General features: G+C 37.1%; 1 protein-coding gene across 2 annotated transcripts in view; it reads right to left on the reverse strand.

Annotated features, from left to right (window-relative positions):
• sema5a (sema domain, seven thrombospondin repeats (type 1 and type 1-like), transmembrane domain (TM) and short cytoplasmic domain, (semaphorin) 5A) overlaps positions 1 to 14,336 on the reverse strand; it is a 242,647-nt gene that overhangs the window by 73,259 nt on the left and 155,052 nt on the right. For both annotated transcript variants that reach the window (XR_007035752.1, XM_047349930.1), the window contains exon 15: positions 11,802 to 11,949. Coding sequence is in view for 1 of the 2 variants with exons in the window: in XM_047349930.1 (XP_047205886.1) it covers positions 11,802 to 11,949 (148 nt within the window). In the remaining variant the exon portion in view is untranslated. The remainder of the gene's footprint in view (positions 1 to 11,801; positions 11,950 to 14,336) is intronic.

Genomic DNA, 14,336 nt, shown 5'->3' on the forward strand with positions numbered 1-14,336 from the left:
ATTGGTTTTGGTAGCCAGGGCAGTAAAAATGAATAACACACCTCTGGAGCTCTAATGGTATGATGCATGAGAGTTATTCGGGAGTGCCATGGTTATATATATTTCCTCCATCTCCCACAGCCAATATTCTGCTTGATTATATGATTCAAGGAGACATTAGGCAGGTAAATGGGAGTCCAGCCCCACCATATGCTCAGCTGAAAAATACAGAGTTTGAGGAAGTGACAAATGCGAAGTAAATGACACCCTTGAAGAGAAGGTGAGACGGCTGCCATTTTCCTCCCCACTTGTTTATTTATGCTGAGTAGAACTTGAGTAACTGCCAGACCTTGACAAAATAAGATAAGAGTTCCTGTCTGCACATCCGTCAGCCCGTCACATGGGATAGCTTGACAGGTCAGCTGAGGAAAAAGAGCTCTATACTTTAAAGATTATGCAGGTCTATTTTTCACCATCTCGCTTCCATTTTTTTTTTCTCCCTATCAAACCTCACGATCTTGCTTAGAATCCATCCATCTTTACATTTTGTTCACCCCATTTTTCACGAATTGCTCATAACTCGAATTGTGTCAGATCTATCCCCCTTCACTTTTTTCCGCCCATATCTCAGTTTCATCTCTCTCTCTCTCTCTCTCCCCTTTTATGCCACTTTCTTTCTCCTCCTCTTCTCCCTGGAGCACGAAGGTTAAAAACACAGGGAGGATTTAGATTCTGTTAAGGCCCCTGTGATGAATGGGGGGTGTCACCTCCATCACACTTCCTGCCTCTCTCCATCTCATGCCAGACATAAATATTTAACATTGTCACGCATCAGGGACTAGCTCACAATTTGCGATTATCAACCAATAATGTGAGTAGAAAAATGTAGAGAAAAATCCAACTCAGTGTCTCGCCATCACCTACAGCGACAGGACAGCAACACATGGCAGGCAATGGGGAGAAAGGAAGCCAAAAGATCTGTGGGTGTTTGTTGTGCAAGTTGTAGATGGTGGTCAAACACAGTAAATATTTAATGAGGCTTGTCTGGAAAGCATTTCCCCCTTTATTCTCTATGGATTAGCATTGATGCATAGGGCTGAGGAGATAATTAACGGGTTTAAAGCTAAACCTCATTCAAGGTCTCTGCTCAACTATATACACCTTACAAAGTGATAAGTATATACTTGGTTATACAATGCAATAAATCCATCCTATTGACTAAACAGACTTCAAATGATGCCCTTATTTGCATGTTAAGACACAAGCTTTATACTATCGTTAATATAGAAGGAGAATATTCAACCAAAATGGTTTCATAAAAGCAGTACATTTCAAACAACTGGGATAAATTGGAGAGGACACAATATGTTAAAACTGAAAGCCCTTAAAAGCAAGTCAAATGGAAAAATAATGAGACTGAAATGCAAAAAATATCGAGGCTCTTAACTGTGATGCTAAGTGACAAGCATATTGTGAGGGATTTGAAAGAAATGGGATTTGTTAGGATCTATTTTTAGTTTTGCAATGTGAAGAGTAACTTAAACACTATATGTTTAACAAGAGAAACACAACTCATCTTGATAAGTGTACTAAAGAAGTACTTAGCAGTTGTAATAAGGTAATAAAAAATGTCAGCTGTCTTTCCTTAATAGTGAGAGTGACCTAATTTCCCACTTCTCTTTAGCGTTGTCATTGATGCCATAATGCAAAAGGCAATGAAAAGACAAAGAGCAGTAAACATTTGGATGGCAACCACTAGTGGGCTGGTAGCTAACATGCTTCTTTTCAAGTGATAAAGCAGTAGCTCAGATAGGAACTGTGGTGCATCACTGAGGTAAAGCCCAAATAAATTTTAAATTGGTTGGTTACCATGGAGATATACGCAGAGGGGTGAACAAACACGGCTGACCAATAAGTCACTGATTTCTTAGACAAGTCTTTCTGCTCCTTGTGCTGTTTGATCTCCTAACATTTGAAGAATATAGTTTTTATGTATGCTCAGCAGACAAGAGGAACCTAATCTTGTTTTTTTCTATATGTTAAAATATATAAAAGGACAAATCACTCATTAAATTTGATCAATCTGCTTTAGTGTGAGCCTTTTAAATTTTCATTAAAATTTGGTCTTCTTAATTATTTTTAATTTATTTGGTTTTAATGGACAACTAGTCTGAGGGAAGGTAACTGAATAAAAATTTAAGCCACTTTGTTATAAGGTGTAAGTCACTTTACAGTTAAGTCCATCCATCCATCCATCCATCCATCCATCCATCAGGGTAAATGAGACAGACCAAATAACCTAACAGTCATGTTTTTGGACTGTGGGAGGAAGCCTGAGTACCCTGAGAGAACCCACACATGCAAGTGGAGAACATGCAAACTCCATGCAGAAAGACCCCCCGGGCAGGACTCAAACTCAGGACCTTCTTGCTGCAAGGCAACAATGCTAACAACTAAGCCACCGTGCAGCCCTTACAGCAAAGTGTCGGCAACAAAAAAGCTAAAAAGAGTAACAGAAAAGGAAACTGCAGATTTGTCATGGAAAGAAATTTGTAAATGGGAACGGTCAGTTAAGTCCTATTTATGGTGTTTGGAAATGATATTTGAATAATTTGTTTTTACTGTGAATCATCTGGATGAACAAAATTAAGTTATGAGAATGTGCTGTGATACCAACATATTACACTGGTGGTCTCCTGCATAAACCCTGTGCCACTTTAGGATCTATAAAAAACAAGTTAAACACTCCTGCTGTTGAAAATATTAAATCCAGTTTCAAACCGTGAATGATAGTGGAAGTTTATTGTCTCCTACAGCAATAAATCAGCTTTGTTATTGTGGATGTGTAGAACAAAAACAACCCATACAGCCATAAGAGCGCCTTGAATAATTCATTAAAATTGTACTGGAGGTAGTAAAAATAAACCCCAAAACACACATACACCCACAAAGAAATAAAGTACATTCATTTGGATGACATTTGATGCACTCAAGCAGTGAATAGGTCATGTTTCACATGCATTACATCCTGACTGCTGTGAAAGTTCCTTCCTAAATAAAAAACACATTTAAATTAAACTTTTATGCTCTATGTAAACATTCAGCTGTGCTTTTTCAGGCTTTAAAGCCATGTTTTATGGTTTTAACTGGGAAATAATAAAAAAGGTGATAAAAGCACACAAAAAATTAAACATTTCCAGCAGAGTATTAATTTCAGAGCGGCAATTAAGCAACACTGAGTTAACAGGTGGCATGAGGAAGACAAAACTAAACTCAATTAGTCAGCTGATTTTCAGCTCAAATCCAACTCATCCCCTCAGAAGATGATGAGCAAAACAGGCCAACAGAGAGCTGCACATTTTTTGCTATGAAGAAGCTTTAACGGGCAGCTGCTCAGAGGCAGGCAGCTCCATAATGGGTTTTTGAATGGAGCTCAGGAAGGCTGGGTGGGACCACGCCGGAAAGCATCCTCACAAACAAGCTGCATGGATGGTCAGTATATGTTAGACTGTGTCTGGGCTGTTTCTGTTTATGCTGGACCTGTCAAGTTGACAACTGAGTAAAACGTCTGACTCGAGGCTGGCACTGCACTCATTTTGGTGTGTGGAGAGCTAGCGTGTTTATTTGTTCATACATGGCAGCCTTATAGATCCTGGCAGCTCCTATCGTATTCTGTTTCCTTTCCCAGACCTTTCCAGTTATTTTTGTAGGTCATTAAAACTACACAGGAAAATAGTCAGAATAAGAAAGCAAAATAAAGTCTTTTTAGCGAAGGTACAGTATTTATACCTTTTTTATTTATATGTTTTTCATGTTTTGTTCACCTAACAACCGTAAAAGTCAACGTATTGTATTAATATTTTATGTGATAAACCAACACAGTAGGGAAATCAAAACTTACAAGTCTTTGAGGATATGGCTCTACTAGCTTTGTACATCTACAGGCAGACATTTTTGGTTCTTTTTTTAAATTCTTTTTTACAAAATAGTGCAAGTTCAGTCAGATTGGATAGAGAGCAGATGAGAACAGCAATTTTAATTTTTTCCCACAGATTCTAGATAGAAATTTGGTTTAGACTTTGACTGGGCAACACTAAAGGTTTAAAGTCGCTTTAAGAAAATGCCAGAGAAAGTTCCACAGTGGCTGGGTGTGGGGGAGCGGACTCGATTCCAGAGGTTAGCTAACTAAGGTTAGTAAGGTAACTATTTAAAGTTAGCTTTCAGTGTTACTCTATGTAGAGCAGAATATTGCACAATTTTCTGTGCAATAGGTGCATAATGCTTCTACAGGTGTTTGTACCATTTTTGTCTGAAGCCTGTTAAAAACATTTAAAAATACTCTACTATATTTAGCTAACACTGACTTAAACTTAATTTGACTGCATGTGACTGAAGTAAAGTTTGCTTCTTTTGTTTTTAAATATCTTGCAGTCTTTTATTAACAAATAAATGTGATACACCACAGATTTATATCTGTAATAATCGATGTTATTTTAGCAAGTGCAAGTAATAATTGTTGCTTTTTTCTATAAAAGCAATCTAACTATGTTACACATTTTTGTTTTTAATGTTTGTGTTAATAAAGTGAAATCGTGATGTTTTTCTCAAGGTTATCATACATAGCTTTCAATAAAGTACATTGAAGTTAGGAGTTGTAATGTGACAAAATGTGAAAAAGTCTGCAAACTCACTGTAAGCTCTCAACATCCTTATTATAAGAGCAGGATGTGGAGCAGATAATACACTGTATATATTTACCTCTCTGTGTAAGATTGGAGGTAGAGGTGGTTCTCTGGGATGTCTCTGATGTGAGAGGGGGACATAAGAAGTCATGCCTCTCCTCTCTCTTACCCTTATTAAAGTGAATGCATGTCTTATTGGACTGGGTGAGCTGAGAGTGTGTGAGCAGCATGGGTTATTATAAAAACACCTTGGCTTACAGACTCATATCTCCGTGTTTGTGTGTCTGCCCCAGATGTGCGAAGTGGGAGTAAGCAATCCACTGCAGTGCCAACATCTTTATCTGTTGTGGTGGAGTCCACCAAGACAGAGGCATAATGTTCTTCAAGTTTCAGTGACACATCAGTTCAATTAGCAGCACCGACCAAAACACACTTTGTCAAACACTGACTCCTCTCTTCGCTCTGTGTGTCTCACCACAAGTCTGGCTCCATAATGAAGCCCACTGTTGCCTGGGAGCACCCCACACACCAGTGCACACACAATGACTAACGCAGAACAATGCACAAGTAAGCTCACACATCCGGCTGCGTGCACAAACATCGGGTACTTAACTTTCATTTCACAGCCTGCCTGCATGACTGAGCTCCTTACAGGTAAATAGAACAACTCTCAATTTCATTAAGCAGCTCTGTGCATCATCAGCTTTCTATGGCCTGAGTTTTACTTATCTAAGTCTACATGGCAAACTCAGCATAATGCCACAGTTCTTTTTGATCCTTGGATTATGGGCGATATTTTACTGCACACAATAGAAAATAACACTATGAGTGATATATTTTTAAAGATCACTAAACCCAGAAGTAAGCAGCCTTTCATCTAAAGAAACGAGGAATCAAAGAGAATACAGGCATAGCGCTTAGAAGGAAAACAAGATCTTGTTAACAGGTTCTCTTATGTATTTAATTTTATGAAACACGGTGCCGTTTAAGAGTTTGGAAACTCCTTTGAATTTATGTAGGTAAAGTTTTCATATTTAAACATAACAAACAAAAATAACTGCACTGATCATTTGCTGTTTGAGGTTGGCTGAAGCATGTTACCCCTTTAGTATTAAAATACTAAGAAATATATATTTCTGACACAGTACCGTCAGACAATTATAACCCCATTTCGGAATATTTATGGATTTCCCCACTTAAGCTGCTTGCCACCAGTCATTTGACTGCATTTCTCTTGAAATACAATAAAAAACTTAACTATCTTTCTCTGGAATCCTTCCATAATCCTTTTTTGGTAGAACTTGCAATGTTTTGTATCGTTGTTGGCCAATGATGAGTTTATAAGCAGGTCTTTTTGACATATTTTTAGTATTTATTTATAAGTAACTAGAGATTTACTGATACATCCAACTCACAAGACGAGACATTACACAATATGGGGAACATAAGTACGAGATGAGATTTGCACAATCTTTGAAGGATTTTAGGGGAAAAATAAATCTGAAACAGGACTGTGTGATACCATGACCACATGAATTGCGACTAACCCAAATATTCCTTACTCTTTCTTTTCAATCATCAAAAACATTGCCATAACTATTCTTCAGTGTATTTCAGATTTTGAAGCAGATATTATCAAATATAGTCCAGTTTTCTTATAATAGCCTAAAATAACCTAAAAAGCCTTTTAGGTTAGTGCCAACAGTAAGCTGGAATCAGATTAATTAATAAAGGATTAATCACTGAATGAGTTCATAAAGTTGACAAGCTATGGTTAAGCTGTATTTTAAGATAAATTTGACAAGTGCTTCTTTAGAAATGACTTCAATTATACACTGATAATCCTAGAAAAATCCCTTGCAAACAATTGCTCTCCATTCCAGCTGGACAACAACCCTAAACATACAGCGAGAGCTAGAATGGAATGATTTAGATCAAAGCATATTGAAATATTAAAATGGTAGAGTTAAAGATTGGCCCTAAATCTATTTCAGAACCTTCAGAAAGACTTGAACTTTGTTCACAGACTCTCTCCATTTAACCAGACTGAATTTGAGATATTTTGCACATTATTGCCAAAACTCTCTCCATTTAACCAGACTGAATTTGAGATATTTTGCACATTATTGCCAAAACTTGCAAAGCTGGTAGAAGCATATCCTAAAAGACTTGATGCTGTAGGTACAGTGAAAGATGGTTCTACAAAGTATTGACTCAGGGGGCATAAATGCAAATGAACACGTCGCATTTCCATTGGTTTAAAGATGTAGAAAACAGTGTATCATTTTCCTTGCATTCACAATTATGCAATAAAATACACTGATTTAGTGGCTTAATGTACGAATACATTTATGATACTTTACATAGGCCTTGCGCCAAAATAAACTTCAAGATTCACTTTAAATGTTGTTCTTAAACAACATAACGCTGACGTCTGGCTAGCAACCCAGCAATGTCATTACAGTCCATTACAACCCAAACCAGAAATGTAGCACAATTAGATCAGGTATTTATTTACACAGTAGCCCGAAAAACTCTGTGAGGTACACAATGGAGAAATTATCTGGTGTGCTCAAGAAAGCATCTAGTGTGAAAGTTTTTTGTTTTTTTTTCCATCAATGTCCCTTTACGTGCTCCACGGTAATGTGATAAAATTTAAATAAATGGGTTATGAATATTTTTACAAAGCAATATAAGCATCTTCTTTGAAATAGCTGTCACCCAACAATGAAATGTGATCATTTTCCCATCAATGATTTTCTTTAGTGCTTAATCTTCAAAGTTCTTTTTGATAATCAGTTACCTTTTGCCGTCTCTAAACCTCTGCAAAGGTTTACAATTGATTAATATATATACATATTTTAACATCATTTTGAAGGCATCATAATCAACAAAATGAACTCTTTAATTCACTGTTTAGGGGAAGATTTAGTTAATCCTTTACTTTATCCAAGGGTTCATGAGATAGTTTTTTTAGTTGCATATTTTCTTAGTAATCCACAAGCAACTATATGGTTATGTACTGCACACAAGGTATAAGTGCATCTTTCAAACTCTCAGTGCATCATTGCTAGGAAACCAGAGCCAAAATTGTCTGTCAATACCCAGATTTTTCCAGCCTCGCTGAAGATTCAGATCTGTGTAGGTACAGAGCAATGTGTCACTGCTGCAGGGACCTGGGCTGAGGCAAATTAAGGTAAATTTATGTGGTCTCTGGCGTCAACAGCTCTGGAATAAAAACTTCACATACAGTTTAATGCAGGAGAGTGTTTTAGGTGTAAAAAGCATAACATTAAATATTATGTGATATAAAACCGAACACACTCCTTTAACTTTTTAATGAAGCATGCAAACGCATTATGTATTCCAGACAGTGAAGTTGTTGCATTGCAAGTAGAGTCACCTCTGTTTCCACTGAAGTTTCACTTCAGCTAGTCTGTGTCTTACTGTGATGTGAGCTCCCTGTGGAGAATGCATGAGCTAAAAAGCTGTGGGTAAAGAGAATTTACAACATACTGGGATACATGCTTTTCCAAAAAGTTCCAAAAGTTTGTAGATCTTGTGAATTTTTTCTCTGACATCTTAGAAAACATAGAGCAGATGCTGGTTTATCTCTGCCCGTCAGTATCTGGTAGCCACCTGCAGCTAACCACATGTGGATGTGATGGTATTAATATCAGTAAACATACACAAATGTACAATTTCACAGTGTTGTTAAGCTCAAAGAGCATTTTTGTTTTGAAATCTCATTACGATGCCTGATCTAAAAACTACAAATTACGACCAAAAACAGCAGCAGATTTGAGACATAGAATCTTATGCAGCCCTGCTTACATTGACACCCCTAAATCAAATCTAATGCAGTCAGCTGCCTTGAGATGCATATAATCCGCCTGTAATCTAACCACAAAACGCTGCAGAAGACAAATGCTGCGCATCACTCTGAACAAAGCATCTCTACCATGAAACATGATGGTGGCCACACAAAGGCGTTGTTGATGCTTTTCTTCAGCTGGTACAAGGAAACTGGTCAGTGCTGATGGGAAGGTGGATGGTGCTAAATACAGGGCAGTCATGGAAGATAACCTATTAGAGGCTGCAAAGGTCTTGAGACTGGGGCAGACCAACTTCCAGCAGGACGAAACTCCAAAGATACAGCCAGGCTATAATAGAATGGTTTAGATCAAAGCATATTCATGTGTTAAAATGGCCTAGTCAAAGCTCAAACCTAAATATCTTCTTTTCACCTCACGATTATGTACTTTTTTGTCTTAGTCTGTGACTTAAAATCCCCATGAAATATATCATGCGTTTGATGTGACAGCATCATATATATATATGTGTGTATATATATATATATATATGTGTGTGTGTGTGTGTGTATTCAGCCATTCAAGATGAACATCAGACAGATGGCATGTAAAAAGTAACTTTATTACACTCTATAAGTGCCTGATGAAATTGAATTAGCATATTGCAACGACTCTCATCATTCTTAGAATGTTTAAATGCATTAATAAAAGATATTATAGTCCAATTAGATAATTTGGCAGTATTGAATAGGTAAGCTGGGTGTCTTAGACTGAGGTAATTGTTCTGCATTAACATCTGTTGCCATTTGGCTTATTGTCATAGTTTTAAATGATAGCTAGAAAATATTTATTTGATCAGAGTTAATGTGCAGCTATACTGTGAATTACCAAAGCTGTCTCAAGTTCTCCAAGACAAAAGGGTGTTTGTGAAGTCTGTTTGCAATTACATCTCCACTGGCTCAGACCGGCCTAATTAAGCACATATCACAATGGAATGGACAAGGAGCCGATGAAAAAAAACAAAGGTAAAGGGGACAAAAAGGCAAGCCTCCAAGAGCGAGAAAGAAGAAAATGCCGAGCCGCTTTTTTATCCAGTCAGAAAAGTTAGGGCAGTGTTTGACCTTCAGCATTGCGTTGTTTGACACCAACAAAAACAGTCTCTGACATAAACTGATCATTTTACACTGGGGATACATCCAACATAATAAGAAACGGCGACAGTCAAAGACAGGTTTCCCTTCTGGGAATAACAGTGGGTAGATGATGGTCTATCTTCTTGTTTGCCAACATCTGATCTTGTCGAGGAAGGACTGTGGGTCGGACCAAAGCGCAGAACAGAGCTCGGTAGCCGCATCATAGTTACTTCCTTATTTATTCATAAAAGTCCAAAAGGAAACAAAACACACTGCAGGGATGAAACAAGGACTAGATCAAAACTTGCGCAAACCTGCAGGTACTCATAGCAAGGCATAGCATAGTCCAAACAAAGCATAGGTATCCAAAGCGTAGCATAAACGAAGCATGAACAAAGCATAGACATAGAAACGTAGCATAGAAACGTTGCATAAACGAAGCATAGACATCACCGACATAGAAACAAGGAACCAGCGAGGAACTAAACAAACAGAACAACTAATATACACAGAGCACAGAGAGGGGAACAAAGGCAGGTAATCAAAGAAACAGGGAACAGGTGTGACAAGGAACAGGTGAAACAAATACAAAGGCTGAGGATGGGTGAAAGGACTAAAACAGAAAACACAAACTAAGCAAGAGAATAAATCAGAGGAGGAAATAAAGAACTAGAATAACTATGAACTAAAGTAAACAGAGAAACTAGAGGGGAACATAGAAACAATAACTTAAGAAATAAACAAAGAGCCATAAGGAGAATCAAAATTACAAAATAAACCAACAAGTCCAAAATGTCACTCCATGACAGATCTGTGTTTATGAGCTGAGTTGCTAAAGAAATGCAGAGGTATGCCAGGATGATTCAGGCTGGATATGAATGTTATGTGTAGACAGACTATTAAACAGCTGCCAACATGTAAATCAGGGAGAAAGTTGATAGCAACATGGAAAGTAGCATAATGAGTGATCAACCTTATTTGAGGAGCCATTATCCACCAATGGAGTAATCATGGGACAATGGTGAATCTTTCTATGAGCTTCCTGTTTATTAAAGTTACTCCAAGAGCAAACTGATGACTCATCCAGGAGGTCACTTTCTAGTCAAAGTCCAGACATGTGATTCAGATAAGGTGGCATTACCTTAAACAGATAAATCATGCTCTAAAACTCTCCAATGTTCCTGAATAGAAAAATAATCTGCTACAGTGGAAACATGTCATTACCAGTCACTGCAAACACTTCATTTATTAGCTTTAGGGGCCAATTACCTTTCCACAAAAGGCCAGTTTGGTTTAGATTGCTTTTTTCCTTAACAAACTGAAGACATTATTTGAAAATGTTTTTTGGTATTTACTCCATATATCATATATTTAAATTAGTTTGAATATCTGAAACATATAAGTATGACAAGTAAAACAGGCGAAACCCATAAAGGGATACTTTTTTTTCACAGAACTTTAAGTGCAATTCAAGGACATAAAAGCTTGCATTTAAACTTTCATTCCAAATAACGACTATAAAGGACACAGATTGAAACGCAAAATGTAAACCCTACATTTTACAGTTCAAATGATCAGTTCAGTTTTGCCTTAACCAATAATAATTTTGTCTTAACCAATAAACAATTCCACCTCTCTGCTACTTTTTAAAGAAAAACTACAGACAAAAATGCAGTTTAAGTATCGCGTATAGCCATAAGGCCCTGACCCATATTCATTAATTGGCTTTCAAGTATGATGTGATAAGCCATCATGTTCATTCTCTCTTATTCTTACCAGGACTGTGGATCAAGGAATGTGTGTATGAAAAACAGAAACTAGAAATAACCCAAGTGTCAACATCATTCTTTCATCAAGGCTCGTATTTCAACCGTGCCTTGCATCATGAGCTTTGGGGAAAGCTTTGTGGCAGAAATAAGCCTATTCATATGCATAGTGAATACTGTGTGTGTGTGTGTGTTTGTGTGTGTGTGTGTGTGTGAGGCATTAAATAGGTCTTGGTAATAAATCTGATGGCTTGCCACCACTGTATAAATAGAGCCAGGGGATTTGGTCATGTTCGATGTTCCAGTTTCATTACTTCTGGGTGTTCAACGGATCGAATGGGTTAGAGTCAAGTTCCTTAACAGTGAATATCCAGAGAGGAAAGTAAGTAGCAGAGCATTGCATTAATAACATCTTTTTGCGGGACATACCTGACCACACCCTGGACAGTCGTTGCCATTCTCACAGGTTCTGCGTCGTGATTGGATGCCTCCGCCACAGGGCACATTACAACGTTCCCAAGCCGACCAGGCCGACCAGTACACATGGGGTGGGCAGGGCAGGTGTTCATTACAGTACCTTGAGGGGAAAACAGTAAAAAACACCAAAGTTTAGTTCTTTATTTAAGCTGTCACACTGAGAACAAGATCAACTTTCTAAAGATTAAAGTCAGCCATGAACCTGCAGGAAACAAGCTCAGCCATGACTAAAACCAAAATCATGAAGCATTAAAGAAAAGAAATCTGTCATCTCTCAGAATACATAATGCACTATCAAGTAGCTTCTAGGACATTTTAGTTTCTCTTACCAGGAAATATCTGTGCTTGCTGGTAGTTTGGTGTGACAAAGAACTATCTCTGGTTTTTAAATGGAGACGGTTTTTTAAATTTAGATAGTGGAACATCTTAAGGACACATAGTTTTCAGTCCTTTAAATACTGGATGTTCATGGGCATGTTTTTACTTGCTCAGACATTGTCCCAAATATTCAAACAAAAATACATTCAAAAGGCTGTCCCAATCTGTAAGCATTGTGAGATAGCTCAGTCCAGCTTTGACTAGTCCCTACATCATTTTTTTGTTTGTTTATCTAATTCTAATGTCATGTTAGTGCAGGGAGGTAAAACAGCCATTTGGCACCGACAAGATGATCTGAAGAAGATGCCCACTTTATCATCTGCAATTAGCCATTTGTGAAATTCTTGTAGTGTTTAGAAAATGTTTTATCTTGTCTGCCACCTTGTTATCTTTTTCCTAATGGGTATCCAAAATGCTGTCAGAATTTCAAAGTGGTGAGGGCTTTATCAGTGATTCTGTAACCGGGCCGCATTCAGCCAGTCCGATCTGCAGCTAAGAGGTGAGAGATCATAGTAGAGACAAATAGGGAAGCTGCAACTGCATTCTCATACTTTGAACTTCTCTCTGAGACCATTGTACAGGTAAGTAACTATAAATAAAGGACCCAAACCCAACCCCATTGTCCTTTCAGTGGATCAGAATTACAGTCTAAATGGACATCCGTTAAGCCAGAATTTCCTACTCATTTTGCATTACAATTTGTGAATTTGTGAGACCAGCTGTGTTGGGAATTACACAATAAAAATGCAGTTTACATGAGCAAAGACAACTGGAGAACATGAAACAGTCGGCATAATAAATATGCGTATTGGTGAATGATGCAACAACCTATATATGCATAAATGTTTTTATTTTATTTTTTAAATAAATACAATAAATGAATGACACAAAATTCATGTTGAAGCTGCACACTTTGAGTGATACTGTTGCTGGAACACAGTGAGGTACCATTTTCTTTAAGCAAACTGTAGTCAGCCCAAGTATACTGTTTTACACAATTAATAAAATGTTAAATCTGTTCTGTAATAAAGAAGCCAATGTTGCTCTATACCAGTGCTTCATATTCTTGTTTTGTAAATCTAGTTAAAAGACAAGGACACTACTGATTCCAAATACAAGTAACTGCAGTTATCAAAGTAAAAATACATAAATAAATACAAATACAGCAAAAAAAATGCATGCTAAATCCCAGGGTGAAAGACAGGAGTTTGCCTTGGTTGAAAGTTGTAATTCAAAGAAACTGGATAACATCATGGAGTTAATGTTTAGAAAATCCATGTCAGAAATTACACCAAGGTTTTCCAATGAAAATCTATTCAAAAGAGGATGTTTAAAAAGTCATCAAGCAGAAACAACCCCCCTCAAAGTTCAGATAAAAAAAAAAATCATCAATACTTTGATGTCCTCCAATCAGTTTTAAAAAAGCTTCTATTACTCTTTCATTTTAAATTTTAAAAGTAGACAGATTTGTGTGTCAATATGAACAATGAATTTATCTGAGGTTTTTTTTGCTAGAACCTGCTGCCTACTGATTTTGGTGAAGCAAATAATATAAAATCAGTGACCTGAAAGGTGCTTAAAACATTAATTGTAGCTGTAGGTAGGAATAAAGTCAAGGAGAGCCTCTATAATGCATAAACAAACTAAACACCTGCTTATAGTGTTTAAAATGTCCAACATGAAACAGTGATTAGTTTGCTTAGAGCAGTAGGCTTATAATCCAAAACACAATATATGGATTTGGTTAATGGTCTGGTTTGCTAATGCAACTGGTTTACATAACTGGTGAGAGGTTTATGTGGGCTCTAACAAATATATATTGTATTTAATTGCATTTAGGTTTAATAGGGACATCAAGCGAGTCAGTATCTCTCTAAACCCATTTTAGTGGACATGTAATTACAGGAACCTGTTTTGTACAAAATGTTACAGTAGCTGCCCTGTCAGGTATTGTGCTAAATTATGATAATAATGAATTTCTTTTTTTTTTTAAGTACAATGTGAAAGCACTTTCAAACTCAAAGCATTCTGTTGCTGCCGAAAGAAAAACCGCCAGACTACCAGGCCAGAGAGAAGTCAAATATTAGCTGTAATAACAAAAGTAGTGAA

The sequence above is a fragment of the Girardinichthys multiradiatus genome, chromosome 21, assembly GCF_021462225.1.
Source record: "Girardinichthys multiradiatus isolate DD_20200921_A chromosome 21, DD_fGirMul_XY1, whole genome shotgun sequence".
Taxonomy (NCBI): Eukaryota; Metazoa; Chordata; class Actinopteri; order Cyprinodontiformes; family Goodeidae; genus Girardinichthys; species Girardinichthys multiradiatus.